This window comes from Rattus norvegicus, chromosome 14 (assembly GCF_036323735.1).
Source record: "Rattus norvegicus strain BN/NHsdMcwi chromosome 14, GRCr8, whole genome shotgun sequence".
Taxonomy (NCBI): Eukaryota; Metazoa; Chordata; class Mammalia; order Rodentia; family Muridae; genus Rattus; species Rattus norvegicus.
In genome coordinates, this window is record NC_086032.1 from 88,280,054 (window position 1) to 88,305,212 (window position 25,159).

The window sequence follows — 25,159 nt, forward strand, 5'->3', positions numbered from 1 at the left end:
GCAATGGTATCCTTTGAATTGGGAAGTGTCTTCTTAGAATTCCGTGTTGTGGGTTTCCAGTGGTCACAATCAAACACTAATGGCTGTTTTCCCCTCCCTCCATCCACCCCGGCAGTGCTTACTTTCAACCACAGCCTTCGGACAAGGAGTCTTTTTCATTACATTTCTGGAAGGACAGGAAGAAGGTAAGAGAATGACCTCTTCAGAAAGAGGTCATTCAGGGTTTGCGAACACACAGCTGTCAAACAACTGAACCAGGAGTAAGTCTTGTTACCAAGTGATAAATTTAGAAGGAGATCCTAGCATTTGGTTCTGCTGATGGTAACCTTCCCCTTACCTAGTTACTATGGTTCTGAGAACAGTCACGAATAATCACATCACAGCATCTCTTGCTGCAGACGGCACCTAAGTGTAGCAGAAGATCCAGGCCAGTGCATAGGTCTTGCTATGGTACACATTCAATCTACTGACCTTCTAGATTCTTGCAATTGTGTGGTATGCACATGCCTTCTATCTGCTAGACTGTGGTTGACCAAGTCTATTTGAAGACTTTACCACCTGTCCCCCTCTGACCTTCATGGTTTCCTGGGTCTTAAGTCTAATTGGCAAAGAAAAGTTCATGATTATCACCTTCTTTTTCCATGCATATTTATCTATATACTTTTTATTTTGAAATAAATTCTCTAGCTCAAGTTGGATTTGAACTCTCTATGTAACTGAGCATGACCTTGAACACTGGATCCTTGGATCACAGGAATACACCACTATATTTGGTTTATACAGTGCTAGGGGCTAAACCTAATGCCTTGTATGTGTGTAGCAAGGAAATTTACCATCTGGTTTATATTTCCAGCCCCTTAAAATAATTTTAAAATGTATTGCCAGTAACTTTTTCTCACATTGAGATTTTTATCATGAACTCTTAAGTAAGAACATATGTGTTTTAGATATTCAATATTGTTCTGGGGTATGTTTTGGAATTAAAACAAAATATAAGCCATAGGTGAAACTTATCATTGGATGTTATTGCAATGGCCAATGACTTTGTACTGATTTATCCAACTTTTTTAATAAAATACGTTAAAAAGCCCTTTGATCTTAAATGTTCTTTCCCTTACTTTTCTTCCAACTGATCGTCAAAGTAAAAACTGGACCAAGAAGATATAGAAGAAAATAGATTAAACTAAATCACAGTTAAATTAATTGATTATTTTGGTCCAAATGATAAGTACATAGTGGTTACAACTTTTCAAACTGGGTCTAACTTAGTGCTACAGTGAATAGAAAGAGGAATAATGTTCTCAACTTATATTATAATCCAGAAATAAATCACAAACATAAGAAATAATGATTTTTTTCTCCATAGACCTTCTATATATTATTTAATACATTTTCCAAAAGCAGAATATTATACTATTAAAAGTTTTATTAAACAATTCTTTTGTCCATAAATATAAAATTGCTGTTCAGTTGAATCAATATAACTAGCTACTAATGACTTTCAAAGAGTTTTGAAAAGCCTGAGGTTGACATGATGTTAATGGATGCTTATGGGTTCCTCTGAAACCGAGGTGAGATTCCACAAGCTAATGCTGCCTTTGAAAGCTTAGCATTGTTAGTATCATCTTGCTTTTTGTTTTACACGAGACTCTTGTAGAATTAGTCAACTCTCTCATCAAACCTACAGTCAAAGAATAAGCCCAAGTAACTCTGTTCATTTTTCTCTGGCAGGGATCCAGTGGGGTAACATGTACCGAGCTCCAGAGCCAGGGGGCATGACATTTGGCTGGGTCTGCTGGATGATTCTGTTTGATTCAATCCTTTATTTTTTGGGTGGATGGTATTTCAGCAACTTGGTCCCTGGTAAGAAGTCTTCATTTTCATAAGACAACAAAGTAGACTGGAACCCATCAGCGGCTCTCAATAGGCTGTAGGCCTGTAGACCACAAAGCACGACCCTGTTAACTAAGAACAAGTGTATGAAAGATGTGTGCATGAGAAGGTCATGGGGTCATGTTAAAGGAGTCTGGGGCCTCTAGAGGAGGGTTGGAGAGTAAGTGATAGGAATGGGGAGAGCATGTGACAAGAACTCATTTGGGGCAGTCGAGCAAGAAATAGATTTGTAGATTCATGAGGAAGCCAGGCAGGGAAGTGGATGGTAGAATAGTGTGCTAGAAGGGGGTGCATTTAGGAGTTACTTCCTCATCCAGGTTTTGGTTTTTTTTTTGTTTTTTTGTTTGTTTGCTTGTTTTTTGTTTTTTGTTTTTTAATGTAGCACACATAACCTAGAGGCAGGTGGCTGAGAATCATTATGGGAAGTGAGGGTCAAGATAGGAATAGTCTGCTGATTCAACAGAAATAGAGACATGTAGTTACCATTTTGACCAGGCTAAAAAACAGAAAATTTATAGAGCAATTTCAAAAAGCATCTTTTTAGAACTGACATATGGATGGTATAATTTATTGTGGAATTTTCTTGTGACTCTGGCTCCATATTTTCCAGAAGAATTGACCTCTAACCTTTAAAATTATAAACTGTAGAGACTCCAAACATGCAAATGAAAATGGAGAGATGGGTGGAAAAATAAATCACAGTTTTACTTGTGAAACTCCATTTAAGAGTTGGGAATCTCATAGAGTTCTTGAAGACTAGCACACATAAAAACCATAGGTCATTGAAAAGACATTTTCATAGGTATGAAAATGGGGTCTTAATAATAGACAGGCAGTCCAAACTCACTGGGTAATTTGTTTTGGGAAAACTAGGATTGCATGAAATTCGAAAGTAATAAAATGAACCTAGCAGGCCAAAGTTGGCAAGCAGCTGGATAAGAAGTGGTTGGGTAGTGACAAGACGAAGGATGTAATAAAAATCCTTGTAATAGGGAGTCTGTCCTGTTCCTTTACAGAGTGAGAATGCAGTTATGAGCATAGAGAAAGAGCAGAGGGGCTGGAGCGATGGCCCTGTGGTTAAGAGTACCGGCTGCTCCTGCAGAAGATGTGGGTTCAGTTCCTAATACCTAGGCCAGGCAGGCCACAGCCACTTATGACTCCAGCCCCAGGGCACCAGAAACCTTCTTCTGACTTCTGTGGTCACTTTCATTCATGTGCACATATTCACATAGACACATGTACACATACGCACACTTCAAAATAAATCCTAAACTATACAAATATTTTTGTAAAAGAAAGAAACAAGCCAAGCTAGAAATGGAGACAAACCCCAGTAATACCAACATTGAGGAGAAAAAGGCAGTGAATCAGCCATAAAAGTACCTGGAACAGAAGGAGGAATCAACAAAAATAAAGATGAAAAGGTGAATGGATTTTGAGGGTGTTTGTGCAGGACGCTGATCCTTAGAGGAGATAATATTAGCTGGAACCAAAGGCAATCAAGAAGAGTCCCCAGAAGTCAAGCTGAATGTGGCCAGCAAGTGATCATTATACAACATACACAATTCTGAAGAAGAAACATGTGTTTGGATAGAGAATGGCTGATGTCTTGAACTCCAAGGGCAAAGGAAAGGGTCCTACAATCACAAAATCCAGTAACATCAGGCTACCCTCCACAGTGCTGAGAGGAGATGACAGTGTTCAAGGACCAGGAATATTCTGACTTCTTTTGCTCTGTCAAAACATAATGTACAAGAATCCTGATGCCTTAATGAAGGGCTTTGTTGCTGTGGTAAGAATATAACCAAGAGCAGCTTGGGGAGGAAAGCATTTACCTCAGCTTCCACTTCTATATTACAGACCATCATTGAGGGAAGTCAAGGCAAGAACTCAAACAAGGAAGGAATCTGGAGGCAGGAGCTGTCACAGAGGCCAAGAGAGGAATGCTGCTTACTGATTGTTCCTCAAGGCTTGTTCAGTACCCAGGGCCACCAGCCTAGAGGTGGTTCAATCCACTAAGGGCAGGACCCTCCCACATCAATCATTAATTAAGAAAATGCCACAGAGGCCTGCTTATAGGCCAGTGTTAGTGAATGAATTTTCTCAATTGTGGCCCCCCCTTATCTCAGATGTCTAGGTTTGAGTCACATTGACAAAACCTAATCAGAAAAAATTGTCTCATGCCCACTTGACACCTAAACATATAACTCATTAAGCTATATAACTTATTAAGTTTTACTTTTCTTTACTTTCTTTCATCCTCAGGGTCTCATACTAATATCAATATCATAATACAAAACATCCCAACTTTTAAAAGCCCCATAGTCTTTAAAAAATCAACTACTTTAAAAGTTCAGGCTTTTTTAATATCCAAAGTCTCTTTAAGAGATAAAGGCCTCTCTAAAATTGTAAAGTCCCTCAACTGTGAGTTCCTGTAAAAGCATAAGTAAGTCCCATCCTTTCTTAACGCAACAAGATAGAACTGAAGCAGTACCGCAGTCTAATCAAAGCAAAGCCAAACTTCAACAGTGTAAAGCATTCAATTTTTAATGTCTGACCCACCCTAAATCCTCTGGGCTTCACAGAGCTGTGGAAGCAGCATTTCTCTGGTTCTGCCATCCATAGCACATACAACTTGCCTCACAGGCTCAGGCTGGCTTTACTCTACAGCTGTTGCTATTCTCGGTACCATCCTATGGCACTAGGACATCCAAAATAGGACAGCTGGGATGTCTACTGTGCCTGCTCTGCCCATTACACAATAGTCTCTCTTGGACTCTTTTCAGGGACTCTGACCCTGCCACCGAGTGACCAAGTCTCAACCTGTCTCCATGACCCTTAAATCCTGGAGTTTTCACTGCTACTAATGTTCCATCATTACCAGTAGCCTCTCCCATCCTCTCATCCTGCCAAGCCACAAGTGCTCTCCATGACCCCCTCATACCTTCAAAACTAACCATCTGGAAGACTCAAACAATCAAGTTTGGGTGGCAGCGATAGGTACAACTTTTGTGACCTCTAGACAATTGATTCTGTGTTCTCACTGAGGGAAATTTCCAGATTTAAAATTCTCAATGATACTGGCTGATTCTTATTTTTCCTTTTATTGAAAATAGATTTTTTTCTCATACAATATATCCTGATTATCATTTCCCCTCCCTTTACTTCTCCCACTTTTTTTCTCCCTCTGTCCCCTCCAGATCCACTTCCTTTCTGTCTCTCGTTATAAAATAACAGGCTTCTAAGAGATAGCCACCAAATATGACAAAATAAAATATAGCAAGATGAAGCAAAACTATCATATCAGAGTTGGTCATAGCAACCCAACAGGAAGAAGAGTCAAAAGAGCAGGCACAAGCATCAGAGACCCAGGTGTTTTCAGTCAGGAGTCCCATATAAAATACTAAGTTAAAAGATGTGATATATACACAGAGGACCTGGTGAAGACCCACACAGGCCTGGGCTTGCCTCTTCACTTTGGGTGAACTTGTATGTTCCTTATTTAGCTGATTTCAAATGCCTTGTTCTCCCAGTGTTTTCCATACCCAATGGATATGAAATCTCCATGGGATTTCCTGAGCTCTTTAGGGAGGAATTTGGGGGAGACTTCTAATGTAGACTCCCTCTCCATGTAACCTCTGGCTGTGGGTCTTTGTATCTGTTCCATCTGCTGCCAGAGAAAGCCATTCTGATGATGACTAGCTAAGACAGTGATGTATGAGTGTAGTCAAATAGCATTAGGAGTCATTTTAGTGATACTTAAAAAAAACAGTAATATTTGATTTTTCCCCTAGGTCTCTGGGCTACCTATCTAAGCTCTGGGTTTTGGTAGCCATGTTGGGTATAGTTTCCTTCTTGTGGAGTGGACCTTGGGTCAAAGCAGACACTGATTGGCTATCCCCTCACGTTCTGTGCCACCACTGCTCTAGCACTCTCTAGCATAGCTGGGTTATTGTCCACTTTCCCTTTTGGCAGCCTATGGAGTATCTTCCTGCATCAAAGACACTAGAATTGAGGGGTAAAGTCTCTGTACAGGCACCAGCTCCCCTTCTCCATGTTCAATGAATTCTGTAAATGTTGTCCTTGGCAAAGGAGCCCTGCTTTCAGTTTGCAGAGATCAACTTTGTGTCTTAGCCACGGACAGGTTGTTTGGGGCTTTCCATGGATCCCCACTAGCCAACAACTCAATTGAATGCAATGCAGTTCCATCTCTGAAAGCCCCTGCCTGGCAATAAGATACGACCAGATGAGACCCCATATCCACCATTACTAGGAATCCTCAATAGGATTACCTTCATAGATTCCAGACAGTTTCCCCTGCATCAGGTTTTCATGTCCCCCTCCAGAGACCCCCAATTCTGGCAGCCTCTGAATCTGTGTCCACACTCTCTTCCTCTGCCTCATCTCTCCCCTTAACCGATCCTTTCTTCCCGAAACCTACCATTTCCTAGTATACCTGTATAATCTATTCTATTTATCCCTCCTAGGAAGATCCATGCATCCCATCTAACTTTTTACCTGACTTCTCTGGGTCTGTGGATGGTAACTCAGTTGTCACTTACTTAATGGCTATTATACACTTATAAGTGAATACATATCATATTTCTCTTTCTGGGTTCAAGCTACCTCACTTGGGATAATTTTTTTCTAGTTCTATTTGCCTGCAAATTTAATGATGACACATTTTTTAACAGCTAAGTCATACTCTATTGTGTAAATGTACCAAATTTTCTTATCCACTCTTCTCTGTAGAAGGACATCTAGGTTGTTGCCAGTTTCTGACTATTGTGAATAAAGCCACCATGAACATGGTTGAGCAAATGTCCTTGTGGTATGGCGGAGTTTCCTTTGCGCATATGCCCATGAGTGGTGTAGCTGGGCCTTGAAGTAAATGGATTTGAACTTCGGGAAGAACCATCATGTTGGTATCCATAGTGGCTGTACAAGTTTGTGCTCCTGCCAGCAATTGAGGAGTGCTGCCCTTGCTCCATATCGTCACCAGCACGAGCTGTCACTTGTGTTTCTGATTTTAACCATTCTGACAGGTGTGAGGTGGAATCTCAGGGTTGTTTTGATTTGCATTTCTCTGATGGCTAAGGATGTTGACCATTTCTTTGTTTTTTAGCCATTTGAGTTTCCTCTGTTGAGAATTCTCAATTTAAGTCTCTACCCTATTTTTTAAATTGGATTACTCATTTGTTTGTTTGTTTGGTATTTTGTTTCTTGTGTTCTTAACATATTTTGGAAACTAGACCTCAGTTGGGTGTAGAATTGGTAAAAATCTTTTCCCACTCTGTAGGCTGCTGCTTTGTCCAAAGGATGGTGGTTTCTTCTCTTTGCCTTACAGAAGCTTTTCAGTTTCATGAGGTCCCATTTATTAATTGCTGTTCTTGATGCCTGCGCTTTTGGTGTTCTGTTGAGAAATTCCTCTCCTGGGTCAATGCATTCAAGGATATTCTCTTCTATCAGCCTCAGTAGGTCTGGTTATGTTGAGGTATTTGATCTTCTTGGACCTGAGTTTTGTGTAGGTTGTAAATATGAATCTATTTGCATTTTACATGCAGCTATTCCGTTTGACCAGCATCATTTGTTGAAGACGCTTTCTTTTTTTCCATTGTATATTTCTGATATCTTAATGAAAAAATCCTGTGTCCGTAGGTGTATAGATTTATGCCCAAGTCATTGATTCAGTTCCACTGATCAACACATTTGTTTTTATGTCAATACCATTTGTTTTATTACTCTAGCTTTGTTGTATAACTTGAAATTAGGAATGGTGGTATCTCTAGAAATTCTTCTATTCTTCAGAATTATTTTAGATGTCCTGGGATTTTTGTTTTTCCACATGAAATATAGAGTTGTCCTATCAAGGTAAGTAAATAATTGTATTGGAATTTTGATGGAAATTCCATTGCATCTCTGAATGGGTTTTGGTAAGATGGCTATTTTTATTATGTCATTTTTATGATGCATGAGCACAGGAGATCTTTCCATTCCCTGATACCTTCTTTAATTCCTCTCTTCAAAGACCTGGTTTTTATCATACAATTCTTTCATTTGCTTGGGGAGAGTTACCACAAGATGGTTTATATTTTTTGAGATTCTTAGAATATAAAATGACTGCTGATTGTGTGTGTGTGTGTGTGTGTGTGTGTGTGTGTGTGTGTGTGTGTGTGAATTTTGCATCCAGCTAATTTGCTAAAGGTGTTTCTCAACAGTAGTAGGTCCCTGGTGGCATTTTAGGGTCACTTATGTATATTATTGTAATTATCTGTAAATAACAATACTTTGCCTTCTTTCTTTCCAATTTGTATTCTCTTGATCTTCAGTTGTCATATTGCTCTAGCTAAAATTTCAAATACCATATTGAATAGATAAGGAGTGGACAGCCTTGACTTGTTCCTGATTTTAGTGCAGTTGAGTTTTCTCTCCATTTGATTTTATGTTAGCAATAAGCTAGCTGTAAATTACTTTTATTATACTTAGATATGTCTCTTATATTTTTAAACTCTCCAGGTCTTTTATCATGAAGAAGTGTTGGGTTTCGTCAAAGGCCCTTTCCGAATCTAATGAGATGATCATATAGTTTTTTCTTTTAGTTCGCTTATGTGGTAGATTATATTTACTCATCTTCATATACTGAACCATCCTTGCATGTATGGTTGAAATCTAATTGGCCATGCTATATGATCTTTATGACATGTTCTTGGATTTCATTTGTAGGTTATTGAGTATTTTTGCATCTATGTTTATAAGGAAACTTGATCTGTAGTTGTTTTGTTTTGTGAAGTCTGTATGTGGTTTAGGTATCAGAGTAAATTGTGGCAAAAATGAATAGGACAGTTTCCTTCTATTTCTATTTTGTGGAATAGTTTGAGGCATATTGGTGTTAGAACTTCTTTGAAAGTCTTGGAGAATTCTGAGCTAAAATCATCTGGCCCTAGGTAGTTTGTTTTTTGAGACTTTTAATGACTGCTTTTATTTCATTAGGGGTTATAGATTTACTTAAAATATTTATCTGATCGTGATTTAAGTTACAATTAAGTGGTATCCATCTAGAAAATATTTATTTTAGATTTCCCAAAATCTTTTGTATTTTGTATAGTATAGTTTTTTTTTAAAAATATGTTTTTATGATTCTCTGGATTTCCTCAGTATCTGTTGTTATATCCTCCTTTTTTTCTGATTTTGTTCATTTGGATATTCATTGTCTGCCTTTTCGTTAGTTTGGATAAGGATTTGTTTATCTTATTGATTTTCTCAAAGCACCAACTCTTTGTTTAATTGATTCCTTCTAATGTTCTCTTTGTTTCTATTTTATTGAATTCAGCCCTCGGTTTGTGTAAAAGGTGTCCAATTCCAGCTTCGTCATCCAAGGGGTAAACTGAGGCAGGCAGGGAAGTATGGTCAGTGCTGATGGCAGCTGAGAGAGTCAGCATTAGAAGGGGTGTCAGGGTCACTGCTGATAGCAACGGATGAGGGCTGCTAGTGCAGCCAGAGATCAGAGAAATCATTCAGCAGATTTTTCTCTGAGAGACCGAAGCTGGATTCAATGGGCTGGTACTCCCTGTATCAGCAAGAAACTCAAAACTCTTAGCTCTTGGGGATTGGCAAGAATGAAAAAAAAGAAAGAAAATTCACACACACACACACACACACACACACACACGCACACACACACTTAACTCTATCATCTGTCTCTACATCTAAGTATCTATCTATCTATCTATCTATCTATCTATCTATCTATCTATCTATCCATCCTCTATCTATTTATCTATGTCTGCACACACATATACACATACCTGGTAGATGGAATAAGCGCTAACACACGTTTTATTTTTATTTTTTTTCTTCCATAGTTTATATATCCCAACAAAATCTTTCAAGCAGTATAAAATTATAATGTGACTACAATCTATTTTTCTTCTAGTGAATGTATATGAAAACAGTATGTTTCCCAATACCTGTATGTGAAAAGGCATTACATAGTACAGGTAAAAAAACAAATTATTCTCAAGAACCTACATACATTCATAACTAAGTAACTTGTTATAGATTAGCAAAGTGTGAGCAATCCAGGTAATTTGCTCATCCAGTTTTCCTTACTGGCAGACAGCAATTTGTGGCTATAAAGGAAGGATCAAGTATTTTATTATATATCTTATAAGAATCTTAAAAATATCACAAATCTAAATTTTTATGTAAAAAACAATCAGTCATATCTATGTTAAATCCTCAGAATGTGTATCTAGTCATCAACAAATTTCATTAAACCATATCAGGAAGCTGAGGTACAAGAACTCAATCATCACCAGCCTCAGTGAGAGTCATGTCAGCCAGTCCTGCCATTGTTTTGTTCCCTTAGAACCTCTTTATTAAGAGCATGCCGCTTTCTGAACTTCACATTGTTCCCTAAGCTTTTCTACATCAGAGCCACTAGCAAAAACACCTTAACCTAGCTTCTCTAACAATCTATTCTTCTAAATGTTTTCCAAGGAGGGTGGTCATTGCTGCCAAGTCTACATTTCTAAGTTCATTCCTAGGTTGTTGATAGAATCATTAATCTGCTCCAGCAGCAATGCCTAATAAAGATCAAGCACTGCTATTGTGAGTGCCAGAGCTGGTAAGTTGCTGGTATGAGATCTCTTCAGTTTTTTTTTTTAATGCAGACATTTAGCTTTGTGAACATTCTTTGCACAGCTTTCATTGTGTCTCATAGGTTTCGATATGCTGTGTATTCATTTTCAGGAAATGTTTCTAGAAAGTGTTTAATTTCTTCATTTCTGAACTTAACCCATTTTTCATTCACTAGAGAGATTTTCAGTTTCTTTTTCTTCTTTTCTTTTTTTTTTTTGGTTCTTTTTTTCCCAGAGCTGGGGACCAAACCCAGGGCCTTGCGCTTCCTAGGTAAGCGCTCTACCACTGAGCTAAATCCCCAGCCCTGATTCTCAGTTTCTATAGGTTGGTAAGTTGTTGTTGATATTCAGCTTCGGTTCATGGTGGTCTGATAGGATACAAGGGGTTATTTTCATGTTTTTCAATCAGTTCAGAGTAGTCTTGTGTCCAAGTATATGGTCAATTTTGGAGAAAGCTCCAACCGGTGTAGAAAAAGAGGTATTTTCTTTTGTGTTCAGGTAAAAATGGTCTATAATTATCTGTTAAGTGCATTTGAATTATAACAGCTCTGTATTTAGCTCTATTGGTAAACTCTAGTATTTTTCTCTTTAGTTTTTGACCTATTCATTGAAGAGAGTGGGGCATTGAAGTCTCTCACTATCAGTGGTGAGGTTTAAATATGTGATTAATCTGTGGGAGTGTTTCTTTTACAAACTCAGGGGTCCTTGTTTGGGGGGTATAGATGTTAAGATTTGAAATGCCCTCTTGGTGGATTTTTCTTTTGATAAGCATGTTGTCTCTGTCTCTCTTGATAGTTTTGGTTTGATATCTAGTTTGTTAGAAATTAAAATGACTGCACCATCTTATTTCTTTAGTTCATTTGCTTGGAATATTATTTTCCAACCATTTTCCCTGAGGCAATGTTTACACTTGATATTCAGATGTGGTTTTGGGGGAGCAGAAAAGGATGATTTCTGTTTTTACATCCATTCTGCTAGTCCGTGTCTTTTTATTAGGGGAATGGAGATCACTGATCTTGAGAGAGATTAGTGATCAGTGATTGTTGATTCCTATTACTTTGCTGTTGCTGCTGCTGCTGCTGCTGCTGGTGGTGGTGGTGAGTGTGTCTGTTACCCTTCTTTTGATTTTGCTGGTGGGAGATCATTTATTTCTTGTGCTTTCATGGCTATAGATAATATTTTTAGGTTGGAGTTTTCTTTCCAGCATCTTCTGTAGAGTTGGATTTGTAGATAGACATTGTTTACATTTGATTTTAGCAAGTAGTATCTTATATTTTCTTTATCTATGGTAATAAAAAGTTTTGCTGGATATAGTGATCTGGGATGACATCTGTGATTTCTTAGAGTCTATAGCACATCTGTCTAGACCCTTTTGCATATTGGGAAAGAATTTTGATCATTATATGGTGAGACTACTTTTATTTTTGGTCTAATTTATTTGGTGCTTTGTGTGCTTCTTGTACCTTAATAGGATCTTCTATTTTATTTTATTTTTTTGACATTTCAATGTGGTTTTAATAGACAACCAACAGACACAGGTATTTTGCCCTCTGTAGAGACTGGAATAGTCATGTTTATTTGGGGTGTGGGAGACGGATTACCAGGCAACAGTGCCTACTGCCAAGCCTAGGCACTTCAATCCCCAGGACCCACATGGTAGGTAGGGAAAACCAACTCCCACGAGTTGTCCTCTGATTTCAATATATAATAGGTATTATGACATGTATGCCCCTCCAAACAATAATAATGGTGGTGATGATGATAAGTATTATTATCATAAGACATTGCATGAACCATGGAATTTTCTAAAACAGTGAAATATTAATAATAATGTTCAGAATAAACAAAGTACAGTAAGATAAGAGAGGAAATATGAACAATTTCTAGCATTCCCAATAGGTGACTGAAGTTCTTTTTTTTTTTTTTTTTTTTTTTTACCAGCCTACTGATTTTTATTATAAATTTTACAATTCTCTTTTTTTTTTGGTTCTTTTTTTCGGAGCTGGGGACCGAACCCAGGGCCTTACGCTTCAATTCTCTCTCTCTCTCTCTCTCTCTCTCTCTCTCTCTCTCTCTCTCTCTCTCTCTTTATTAACTTGAGTATTTCTTATATACATTTTGAGTGTTATTCCCTTTCCCGGTTTCCGAGCAAAAATACCCCTCCCCCCTCCCCCCTCCCTTTCCTTATGGGTATTCCCCTCCCAACCCTCCCCCCATTGCCGCCCTCCCCCCAACAGTCTAGTTCACTGGGGGTTCAGTCTTAGCAGGACCCAGGGCTTCCCCTTCCACTGGTGCTCTTACTAAGATGTTCATTGCTACCTATGGGGTCAGAGTCCAGGGTCAGTCCATGTATAGTCTTTAGGTAGTGGCTTAGTCCCTGGAAGCTCTGGTTGCTTGGCATTGTTGTACTTTTGGGGTCTCGAGCCCCTTCAAGCTCTTTCAGTTCTTTCTCTGATTCCTTCAACGGGGGTCCTATTCTCAGTTCAGTGGTTTGCTGCTGGCATACGCCTCTGTATTTGCTGTATTCTGGCTGTGTCTCTCAGGAGCGATCTACATCCGGCTCCTGTTGGTCTGCACTTCTTTGCTTCATCCATCTTGTCTAATTGGGTGGCTGTATATGTATGGGCCACATGTGGGGCAGGCTCTGAATGGGTGTTCCTTCAGTCTCTGTTTTAATCTTTGCCTCTCTCTTCCCTGCCAAGGGTATTCTTGTTCCCCTTTTAGAGAAGGAGTGAAGCATTCACATTTTAGTCATCAGTCTTGAGTTTCATTTGTTCTAGGGATCTAGGGTAATTCAAGCATTTGGGCTAATAGCCACTTATCAATGAGTGCATACCATGTATGTCTTTCTGTGATTGGGTTAGCTCACTCAGAATGATATTTTCCAGTTCCAACCATTTGCCTATGAATTTCATAAAGCCGTTGTTTTTGATAGCTGAGTAATATTCCATTGTGTAGATGTACCACATTTTCTGTATCCATTCCTCTGTTGAAGGGCATCTGGGTTCTTTCCAGCTTCTGGCTATTATAAATAAGGCTGCAATGAACATAGTGGAGCACGTGTCTTTCTTACATGTTGGGGCATCTTTTGGGTATATGCCCAAGAGAGGTATAGCTGGATCCTCAGGCAGTTCAATGTCCAATTTTCTGAGGAACCTCCAGACTGATTTCCAGAATGGTTGTACCAGTCTGCAATCCCACCAACAATGGAGGAGTGTTCCTCTTTCTCCGCATCCTCGCCAGCATCTGCTGTCACCTGAGTTTTTGATCTTAGCCAATCTCACTGGTGTGAGGTGAAATCTCAGGGTTGTTTTGATTTGCATTTCCCTTATGACTAAAGATGTTGAACATTTCTTTAGGTGTTTCTCAGCCATTCGGCATTCCTCAGCTGTGAATTGTTTGTTTAGCTCTGAACCCCATTTTTTAATAGGGTTATTTGTCTCCCTGTGGTCTAACTTCTTGAGTTCTTTGTATATTTTGGATATAAGGCCTCTATCTGTTGTAGGATTGGTAAAGATCTTTTCCCAATCTGTTGGTTGCCGTTTTGTCCTAACCACCGTGTCCTTTGCCTTACAGAAGCTTTGCAGTTTTATGAGATCCCATTTGTCGATTCTTGATCTTAGAGCATAAGCCATTGGTGTTTTGTTCAGGAAATTTTTTCCAGTGCCCATGTGTTCCAGATGCTTCCCTAGTTTTTCTTCTATTAGTTTGAGTGTGTCTGGTTTGATGTGGACGTCCTTGATCCACTTGGACTTAAGCTTTGTACAGGGTGATAAGCATGGATCGATTTGCATTCTTCTACATATTGACCTCCAGTTGAACCCGCACCATTTGCTGAAAATGCTATCTTTTTTCCATTGGATGGTTTTGGCTCCTTTGTCAAAAATCAAGTGACCATAGGTGTGTGGATTCATTTCTGGGTCTTCAATTCTATTCCATTGGTCTATCTGTCTGTCTCTGTACCAATACCATGCAGTTTTTATCACTATTGCTCTGTAATACTGCTTGAGTTCAGGGATAGTGATTCCCCCTGAAGTCCTTTTATTGTTGAGGATAGTTTTAACTATCCTGGGTTTTTTGTTATTCCAGATGAATTTGCAAATTGTTCTGTCTAACTCTTTGAAGAATTGGATTGATATTTTGATGGGGATTGCATTGAATCTGTAGATGTTGGTAAAATGGTCATTTTTACTATATTAATCCTGCCAATCCATGAGCATGGGAGATCTATCAATCTTCTGAGATCTTCAATTTCTTTCTTCAGAGGCTTGAAGTTCTTATCATAAGGATCTTTCACTTGCTTGGGTAAAGTCACACCGAGGTATTTTATATTATTTGGAACTATTATGAAGGGTGTCGTTTCCCTAACCTCTTTCTCGGCTTGTTTCTCTTTTGTGTAGAGGAAGGCTACTGATTCATTTGAGTTAATTTTATACCCAGCCACTTTGCTGAAGTTGTTTATCAGCTTTAGTAGTTCTCTGGTGGAACTTTTGGGATCACTTAAATATACTATCATATCATCTGCAAATAGTGATATTTTGACTTCTTCCTTTCCAATCTGTATCCCTTTGATCTCCTTTTGTTGTCTGATTGCTCTGGCTAGGACTTCGAGACGTATATAGAATAAGTAGGCAGCCTTGTTTAGTCCCGGATTTTAGTGGGATTTCTTCAAGTTTCTCTCCATTTAGTTTAATGTTAGCTACTGGTTTGCTGTATATGGCTTTTACTATGTTTAGGTATGGGCCTTGAATTCCTTTACTTTCCAGGACTTTTATCATGAAGGGGTGTTGAATTTTGTCAAATGCTTTCTCAGCATCTAATGAAATGATCATGTGGTTTTGTTCTTTCAGTTTGTTTATATAATGGATCACATTAATGGTTTTCCGTATATTAAACCATCCCTGCATGCCTGGGATGAAGCCTACTTGATCATGGTGGATGATTGTTTTGATGTGCTCTTGGATTCGGTTTGCCAGAATTTTATTGAGTATTTTTCCGTCGATATTCATAAGGGAAATTGGTCTGAAGTTTTCTTTCTTTGTTGAGTCTTTGTGTGGTTTAGGTATAAGAGTAATTGTGGCTTCATAGAAGGAATTCGGTAGTGATCCATCTGTTTCAATTTTGTGGAATAGTTTGGATAGTATTGATATGAGGTCTTCTATAAAGGTCTGATAGAAATCTGCACTGAACCCATCTGGACCTGGGGTCTTTTTGGTTTGGAGGCTTTTAATGACTGCTTCTATTTCTTTAGGAGTTATGGGGTTGTTTAACTGGTTTAATTGTTCCTGATTTAACTTCGGTACCTGGTATCTGTCTAGGAAATTGTCCATTTCCTGCAGATTTTCAAGTTTTATTGAATATAGGCTCTTGTAGTAGGATCTGATGATTTTTTGAATTTCCTCTGATTCTGTAGTTATGTCTCCCTCTTCATTTCTGATTTTGTTAATTTGTGTCCTCTGATTAGTCTGGCTAAGGGTTTATCTATCTTGTTGATTTTCTCAAAGAATTAGCTTTTGGTTCTGTTGATTCTTTGTATAGTCCTTTTTGTTTCTATTTGGTTGATTTCAGCTCTGACTTTGATTATTTCCTGACTTCTACTCTTTCTGGGTGTATTTGCTTCTTTTTGTTCTAGAGCTTTTAGGTGTGCTGTCAAGCTGCTGATATATGCTCTCTCTTGTTTCTTTTTGTAGGCACTTAGAGCTCTGAGTTTTCTTCTAAGCACAACTTTCATTGTGCCCCATAAGTTTGGGTATGTTGTACCTTCATTAAATTCTAAGTAGTCTTTAATTTCTTTCTTTCTTTCTTCCTTGCCCAGGTTATCATTGAGTAGAGCATTGTTCAACTTCCATGTATATGTGGTGTTCTTTCTTTATTGTTATTGAAGACCAACTTTAGCCATGGTAGTCTAATAGGATGCATGGTATTATTTCTATATATCTGTATCTGTTGAGACCTGTTTTGTGCCCGACTATATAGTCAATTTTGGAGAAAGTACCATGAGGTGGTGAGAAGAAGCTATATTCTTTTGTTTTAGGATAGAATGTTCTATAAATATCTGGTAAGTCAATTTGATTCATGACTTCTCTTAGTCTGTCAATGTCTCTGTTTAATTTCTGTTTCCATGATCTGTCCATTGATGAGAGTGGGGTGTTGAAATCTCCTACCATTATTGTGTGAGGTGCAATGTGTGTTTTGAGCTTTAGTAAGGTTTCTTTTATGAATGTAGGTGCCCTTGCATTTGGCGCATAGAAATTTAGGATTAAAAGTTCATCTTGGTGGATTTTTCCTTTGATGAATGTGAAGTGTCCTTCCTTTTCTTTTTTGATGACTTTGGTTGAAAATCAATTTTATTTGATAGTAGAATGGCTACTCCAGCTTGCGTCTTCAGACAATTTGCTTGGAAAGTTGTTTTTCAGCCTTTCACTCTGAGGTAGTGTCTGTCTTTGTCTCTGAGGTGTGTTTCCTATAGGCAGTTGAATGCTGGGTCCTCATTGCATATCCAGTTTTTAATCTGTGTCTTTTTACTTGGGAATTGAGTCCATTGATGTCTCTGGTGTTACCTTGTTCTGCTATTTCTGACAGTGGCTTGACCGTTTTATAGGCCTGTGTGTCAGGAGTACTGTAGACCTGTTTTCCTGTTTTCTTTCAGCCAGTTATGGGAACAGAGTGTTCTGCTTTCAGGCATTTAGTCTTTCTTGTCCACTGGCTTTCAGCTGTTCCTGCGGGCATGTGTCCGAGTCTACCAGGCAGGTCAGTTGGAGCAGAAAAGTTGTTCTTACCTCTGGTCTTGGACCTGAAGTTGCTCCTCGGTGCTAGGTTTCAGCTCTCCATGAGGGTAGCAACCAGAAGGACCTGCCCCTCCTTCTCTGGGTCCCTGAGCACAGAGGGCCCAGATGGTGCTAGGCGTTTTCCTCTGGAGTCAGAAATGTGGGCAAAGAGTAGTCTCCTCTGGTTTCCTAGGCATGTCTGCCCCTCTGAAGGTCTAGCTCTCCCTCCCATGGGATTTGGGTGCAAGGAGCTATTTGACTGGGTCCATACATGTTGGGGTGCAGTCTGGACTGTAGGGCTCCTGCAGCTTGACTACACCTCAGGACATTTTCTTAATGATTGATGTTGAAGGGCTCAGTCCTATTCATATTATTCTTAGGTTTGATCTTTTTATAGTGTCCCAGATTTCCTGGATGTTTTCTTTCTGGAGGTTTTTATATTTTATATTTAACATTTTCTTTGACCCATGTGTTCATTTCTTCTATAGAAGCTTAAACACCTGAGATTGTCTCTTCTATTTCTTGTATTCTGTTGGCGAAACTTTCATCTGGATTTTCTTTTTTAATGACTACATCTTTTCCAGAATTTCTTTTTTCATGATTTCTTTATTGATTCTGTTTCCATTTTCAGTTCTAGAACAGTTTTATTACTTTCCTTCAACTGCTTGCTTGTATTTTTTTTCTTAATTTCCTAAAGGGAGTTATTAATCTTCTCCATTTTTTTGTTTGTATTTTCCTGGATTTCTTTAAGGAATTTATTCATTTTCTCTTTAAGAACTTCTAGCATCTTCATATAATTGGTTTTAGTTTTCTTTTCCTTGTTCTTCAGTTAGGTTTGACTATTCAGGACCTGCTGTGGTAGGATGGCTAGACTCCAGTAGAAGTAAATTGCTTTGGCACCTGAATTTGGATGATTATAGCTCTAGGTGCTGATTGCTACATTTGACTTGGTGGGGTGGGTGGTTTGTTCTTTGCTTTCTTTTATTCTTTCCTCCCTGGATTCTAGGAAAGTGTGATGGCTGTGTGTTGCAGGTTTTCCTGGCCCATTCGGCTGATTATTCAAAGGGAATGCCTGGTATGGTTAGAATCTAAGAATACTGGAACGAGTTAGGGGAAGAAAGGTTAGAGGAGAAGGTCTTTGTCATCCCTTGGGTATGGAGTCAAGTAGTAAAGGGGACAAGCAGATTTCCTGCTACAGAGCTGGGGTTGAAACTGGGGAGGGGGTTGGATCTCTGGAGCAGTGAGAGAAGTGTGGGTCTACTTTTAGCCTACCTGTTGTCCTGGAAGAATGGCCTTTGGGTTAGCTGGGGTTGAAGCATAGGAAAAAGGAACAAGTCGGGGGGAAGGTAGGAAGGGGGAAGATTGTGGGGTCTTCAGGAGATGGTAGCAGGAAGTAAGGATAGGCTGCCGTGCTGGGGATGAGACTGCAGGATTGGATTTGGGTGACTAGAGGAAGAAGAAAAGGTTGGAAGGCAGGTTCTACCTGGCTTTCTGGCAGTTATAAACTATGGGTTAGCAGGGGGTGCCTTCTGGATTTGGAGGCTGGGATACAGCATCAAGTGGGCAAAGGGAGGCTAAGAAGTATAGTCTGTGGGATCCACAGGAGATGTGGGCAGGGGGAAAGGAAGACTGGACGTGGTGTTCTGTTGCAGCACTAAGGACATGGCTGAGGGGTTGAATTTGGAAGGGAGGAGGGATTGGAGACTGTCTTCAGTTGACTTATAATTCCTTGCTTTGTTTGGTTGGTGTGTTCCGAGTGAATGCCTGCTGGTGTTGGGGACTGGTATGAGTTGGGAGAAGGAGGGTTGTGGGAGAAGATATTTGTGCTCCATTCGGGGTGGGGTTAGGGAGCAAAGGTAGACTGCAGTGGGTTTTCTGTTACAGGGCCAGGGATGAGAGTGGGGTGTGGATCTCAGGTACACCAGGACAGATGTGGGTCCACCTTCATCCTATTTGGGAGAAGTAGTCCTTGGGTTAGCAGGGGGTGCCTGCTAGGGTTGGGGTCTCGGCAAAGTGACAAGTAGGGAGGAACATTAAAAGGAGAAGATCTGTGGGGTCCACAGGAAATGGTCGCTGGGGCTGGGGAACAGCTGCCGAAGGTGTTGCTGCAGTGCTGGGGATAGGACTGTCGAATCGGAACTTTCAGGACACATAGAGGGATACTGGTCTCTTCTTAGTCACCACCAATTTCTACTCGCTAGGTAATCAGCATCAAATTGTTATCCCAGTAAGACAAAAGTTTCACTTCCATGGTGGTAGTCTCTTCCTAATCATAGCAGTTCTTCAGCCCAAGCTGACCAGAACCACAGGTTCTTAACTCAAAAAAAAAAAATCCCATAAATTCTCCGAATCTTTGCTTCCTTCTGAGACTCCACAAGCCAAGTTTCTGTTATCTGCACTGCTCTCCCCATGATATTTTATGTTCCCACCGAAAAGCTCGCTGAGCTCCGAGCACTCAATTGCTTTTCCTGCCTAGGGTCCAAATGCTACCACAGTCTCCAAAAGTCACGTGGTCAGATCTGTCATAGCAATTCCCTATACCCTGCTACAAATTTATTTTAGAAAGCTTTCTATTGCTGTGATGAAATACTCTGACCAAAAGCAGCCCAGAGAGGAAAGGGCTCATTTCAGCTTACAGTTCTATATCTCAGCCTATCACCTAGGGAGTCAGTCAGGGCAGGCACTCAAACAGGGCATGTACCTGGAGGCAGGAGCTGAAGCAGAGGCCAGAGAGGTGTACTGACTGGCTGGTTACTCATGGCTTTCTCAGCCTGCTTTTTTTTTTTTGTTGTTTTATTAACTTGAGTATTTCTTATATACATTTCGAGTGTTATTCCCTTTCCAGGTTTCCGGGCAAACATCCCCCTCCCCCCTCCCCTTCCTTATGGGTGTTCCCCTCCCAACCCTCCCCCCATTGCCGCCCTCCCCACATAGTCTAGTTCACTGGGGGTTCAGTCTTAGCAGGACCCAGGGCTTCCCCTTCCACTGGTGCTCTTACTAGGATATTCATTGCTATCTATGGGGTCAGAGTCCAGGGTCAGTCCATGTATAGTCTTTAGGTAGTGGCTTAGTCCCTGGAAGCTCTGGTTGCTTGACATTGTTGTACATATGGGGTCTCGAGCCCCTTCAAGCTCTTCCAGTTCTTTTTCTGATTCCTTCAACGGGGGACCTATTCTCAGTTCAGTGGTTTGCTGCTGGCATTCGCCTCTGTGTTTGCTGTATTCTGGATGTGTCTCTCAGGAGCGATCTACATCCAGCTCCTGTCGGTCTGCACGTCTTTGCTTCATTCATCTTGTCTAATTGGGTGGCTGTATATGTATGGGCCACATGTGGGGCAGGCTCTGAATGGGTGTTGCTTCAGTCTCTGTTTTAATCTTTGCCTCTCCCTTCCCTGCCAAGGGTATTCTTTTTCCTCATTTAAAGAAGTAGTGAAGCATTCACATTTTGATCATCCGTCTTGAGTTTCGTTTGTTCTAGGGATCTAGGGTAATTCAAGCATTTGGGCTAATAGCCACTTATCAATGAGTGCATACCATGTATGTCTTTCTGTGATTGGGTTAGCTCACTCAGGATGATATTATCCAGTTCCAACCATTTGCCTACGAATTTCATAAACTTGTTGTTTTTGATAGCTGAGTAATATTCCATTGTGTAGATGTACCACATTTTCTGTATCCATTCCTCTGTTGAAGGGCATCTGGGTTCTTTCCAGCTTCTGGCTATTATAAATAAGGCTGCGATGAACATAGTGGAGCACGTGTCTCTTTTATATGTTGAGGCATCTTTTGGGTATATGCCCAAGAGAGGTATAGCTGGATCCTCAGGCAGTTCAATGTCCAATTTTCTGAGGAACCTCCAGACTGATTTCCAGAATGGTTGTACCAGTCTGCAATCCCACCAACAATGGAGGAGTGTTCCTCTTTCTCCACATCCTCGCCAGCATCTGCTGTCACCTGAGTTTTTGATCTTAGCCAATCTCACTGGTGTGAGGTGAAATCTCAGGGTTGTTTTGATTTGCATTTCCCTTATGACTAAAGATGTTGAACATTTCTTTAGGTGTTTCTCAGCCATTCGGCATTCCTCAGCTGTGAATTCTTTGTTTACTCTGAACCCCATTTTTTAATAGGGTTATTTGTCTCCCTGCGGTCTAACTTCTTGAGTTCTTTGAATATTTTGGATATAAGGCCTCTATCTGTTGTAGGATTGGTAAAGATCTTTTCCCAATCTGTTGGTTGCCGTTTTGTCCTAACCACAGTGTCCTTTGCCTTACAGAAGCTTTGCAGTTTTATGAGATCCCATTTGTCGATTCTTGATCTTAGAGCATAAGCCATTGGTGTTTTGTTCAGGAAATATTTTCCAGTGCCCATGTGTTCCAGATGCTTCCCTAGTTTTTCTTCTATTAGTTTGAGTGTGTCTGGTTTGATGTGGACGTCCTTGATCCACTTGGACTTAAGCTTTGTACAGGGTGATAAGCATGGATCGATCTGCATTCTTCTACATGTTGCCCTCCAGTTGAACCAGCACCATTTGCTGAAAATGCTATCTTTTTTCCATTGGATGGTTTTGGCTCCTTTGTCAAAAATCAAGTGACCATAGGTGTGTGGGTTCATTTCTGGGTCTTCAATTCTATTCCATTGGTCTATCTGACTGTCTCTGTACCAATACCATGCAGTTTTTATCACTATTGCTCTGTAATACTGCTTGAGTTCAGGGATAGTGATTCCCCCTGAAGTCCTTTTATTGTTGAGGATAGCTTTAGCTATCCTGGTTTTTTTGTTATTCCAGATGAATTTGCAAATTGTTCTGTCTAACTCTTTGAAGAATTGGATTGGTATTTTGATGGGGATTGCATTGAATCTGTAGATTGCTTTTGGTAAAATGGCCATTTTTACTATATTAATCCTGCCAATCCATGAGCATGGGAGATCTTTCCATCTTCTGAGGTCTTCTTCAATTTCCTTCTTCAGTGTCTTGAAGTTCTTATTGAACAGATCTTTTACTTGCTTGGTTAAAGTCACACCGAGGTACTTTATATTATTTGGGTCTATTATGAAGGGTGTCGTTTCCCTAATTTCTTTCTCGGCTTGTTTCTCTTTTGTGTAGAGGAAGGCTACTGATTTATTTGAGTTAATTTTATACCCAGCCACTTTGCTGAAGTTGTTTATCAGCTTTAGTAGTTCTCTGGTGGAACTTTTGGGATCACTTAAATATACTATCATATCATCTGCAAACAGTGATATTTTGACTTCTTCTTTTCCGATCTGTATCCCCTTGACCTCCTTTTGTTGTCTGATTGCTCTGGCTAGAACTTCAAGAACTATATTGAATAAGTAGGGAGAGAGTGGGCAGCCTTGTCTAGTCCCTGATTTTAGTGGGATTGCTTCAACTTTCTCTCCATTTAGTTTAATGTTAGCAACTGGTTTGCTGTATATGGCTTTTACTATGTTCAGGTATGGGCCTTGAATTCCTATTCTTTCCAGGACTTTTATCATGAAAGGGTGTTGAATTTTGTCAAATGCTTTCTCAGCGTCTAATGAAATGATCATGTGGTTTTGTTCTTTCAGTTTGTTTATATAATGGATCATGTTGATGGTTTTCCGTATATTAAACCATCTCTGCATGCCTGGGATGAAGCCTACTTGGTCATGGTGGATGATTGTTTTGATGTGCTCTTGGATTCGGTTTGCCAGAATTTTGTTGAGTATTTTTGCGTCGATATTCATAAGGGAAATTGGTCTGAAGTTCTCTTTCTTTGTTGTGTCTTTGTGTGGTTTAGGTATAAGAGTAATTGTGGCTTCGTAGAAGGTATTCGGTAGTGATCCATCTGTTTCAATTTTGTGGAATAGTTTGGATAATATTGGTATGAGGTCTTCTCTGAAGGTTTGGTAGAATTCTGCACTAAACCCGTCTGGACCTGGGCTCTTTTTGGTTGGGAGACCTTTAATGACTGCTTCTATTTCCTTAGGAGTTATGGGGTTGTTTAACTGGTTTGTCTGTTCCTGATTTAACTTCGGTACCTGGTATCTGTCTAGGAAATTGTCCATTTCCTGAAGATTTTCAAGTTTTGTTGAATATAGGTTTTTATAGTAAGATCTGATGATTTTTTGAATTTCTTCTGAATCTGTTGTTATGTCTCCCTTTTCATTTCTGATTTTGTTAATTTGGACGCACTCTCTGTGTCCTCTCGTTAGTCTGGCTAAGGGTTTATCTATCTTGTTGATTTTCTCAAAGAACCAACTTTTGGTTCTGTTGATTCTTTCTATGGTCCTTTTTGTTTCTACTTGGTTGATTTCCGCTCTGAGTTTGATTATTTCCTGCCTTCTACTCCTCCTTGGTGTATTTGCTTCCTTTTGTTCTAGAGCTTTTAGGTGTGCTGTCAAGCTGCTGACATATGCTCTTTCCTGTTTCTTTCTGCAGGCACTCAGAGCTATGAGTTTTCCTCTTAGCACAGCTTTCATTGTGTCCCATAAGTTTGGGTATGTTGTACCTTCATTTTCATTAAATTCTAAAAAGTTTTTAATTTCTTTCTTTATTTCTTCCTTGACCAGGTTATCATTGAGTAGAGCATTGTTCAATTTCCAAGTATATGTGGGCATTCTTCCTTGATTGTTATTGAAGACCAGTTTTAGGCCATGGTGGTCCGATAGCACGCATGGGATTATTTCTATCTTTCTGTACCTGTTGAGGCCCGTTTTTTGACCAATTATATGGTCAATTTTGGAGAAAGTACCATGGGGAGCTGAGAAGAAGGTATATCCTTTCGCTTTAGGATAGAATGTTCTATAAATATCCGTTAAGTCCATTTGGCTCATGACTTCTCTTAGTCTGTCTACATCTCTGTTCAATTTCTGTTTCCATGATCTGTCCATTGATGAGAGTGGGCTGTTGAAGTCTCCCACTATTCTTGTGTGAGGTGCAGTGTGTGTTTTGAGCTTTAGTAAGGTTTCTTTAACATATGTAGGTGCCCTTGTATTTGGGGCATAGATATTTAGGATTGAGAGTTCATCTTGGTGGATTTTTCCTTTGATGAATATGAAGTGTCCTTCCTTATCTTTTTTGATGACTTTTAATTGAAAATTGATTTTATTTGATATTAGAATGGCTACTCCAGCTTGCTTCTTCTGACCATTTGCTTGGAAAATTGTTTTCCAGCCTTTCACTCTGAGGTAATGTCTGTCTTTGTCTCTGAGGTGTGTTTCCTGTAGGCAGCAGAATGCAGGGTCCTCTTTGCGTATCCAGTTTGTTAATCTATGTCTTTTTATTGGGGAGGTGAGGCCATTGATGTTGAGAGATATTAAGGAATAGTGATTATTGCTTCCCGTTATATTCATATTTGGATGTGAGGTTATGTTTGTGTGCTTTCATTCTCTTTGTTTTGTTGCCAAAACGATTAGTTTCTTGCTTCTTCTAGGTTATAGCTTGCCTCCTTATGTTGGGCTTTACCATTTATTATCTTTTGTAGTGCTGGATTTGTAGAAAAATATTGTGTAAATTTGGTTTTGTCATGGAATATCTTGGTTTCTCCATCTATGTTAATTGAGAGTTTTGCAGGATACAGTAACCTGGGCTGGCATTTGTGTTCTCTTAGGGTCTGTATGACATCAGTCCAGGATCTTCTGGCCTTCATAGTTTCTGGTGAGAAGTCTGATGTGATTCTGATAGGCTGCCTTTATATGTTACTTGACCTTTTTCCCTTACTGCTTTTAATATTCTTTCTTTATTTTGTGCGTTTGGTGTTTTGACTATTATGTGACGGGAGGTATTTCTTTTCTGGTCCAATCTATTTGGAGTTCTGTAGTCTCAGCCTGCTTCTTACAGCATCTAGCACCACCTGACTACAGGTAGGACTGTCCACCATGG

General features: G+C 39.7%; 1 protein-coding gene across 1 annotated transcript in view; it reads left to right on the plus strand.

The window, feature by feature from the left end:
- The window catches only part of Abca13 (ATP binding cassette subfamily A member 13), a 502,723-nt gene that overhangs the window by 192,908 nt on the left and 284,656 nt on the right, over positions 1 to 25,159 (plus strand). The window contains exons 34-35 of the mRNA XM_063273790.1: positions 116 to 185; positions 1,732 to 1,863. Of these exons, the coding sequence (XP_063129860.1) occupies positions 116 to 185; positions 1,732 to 1,863 (202 nt within the window). The remainder of the gene's footprint in view (positions 1 to 115; positions 186 to 1,731; positions 1,864 to 25,159) is intronic.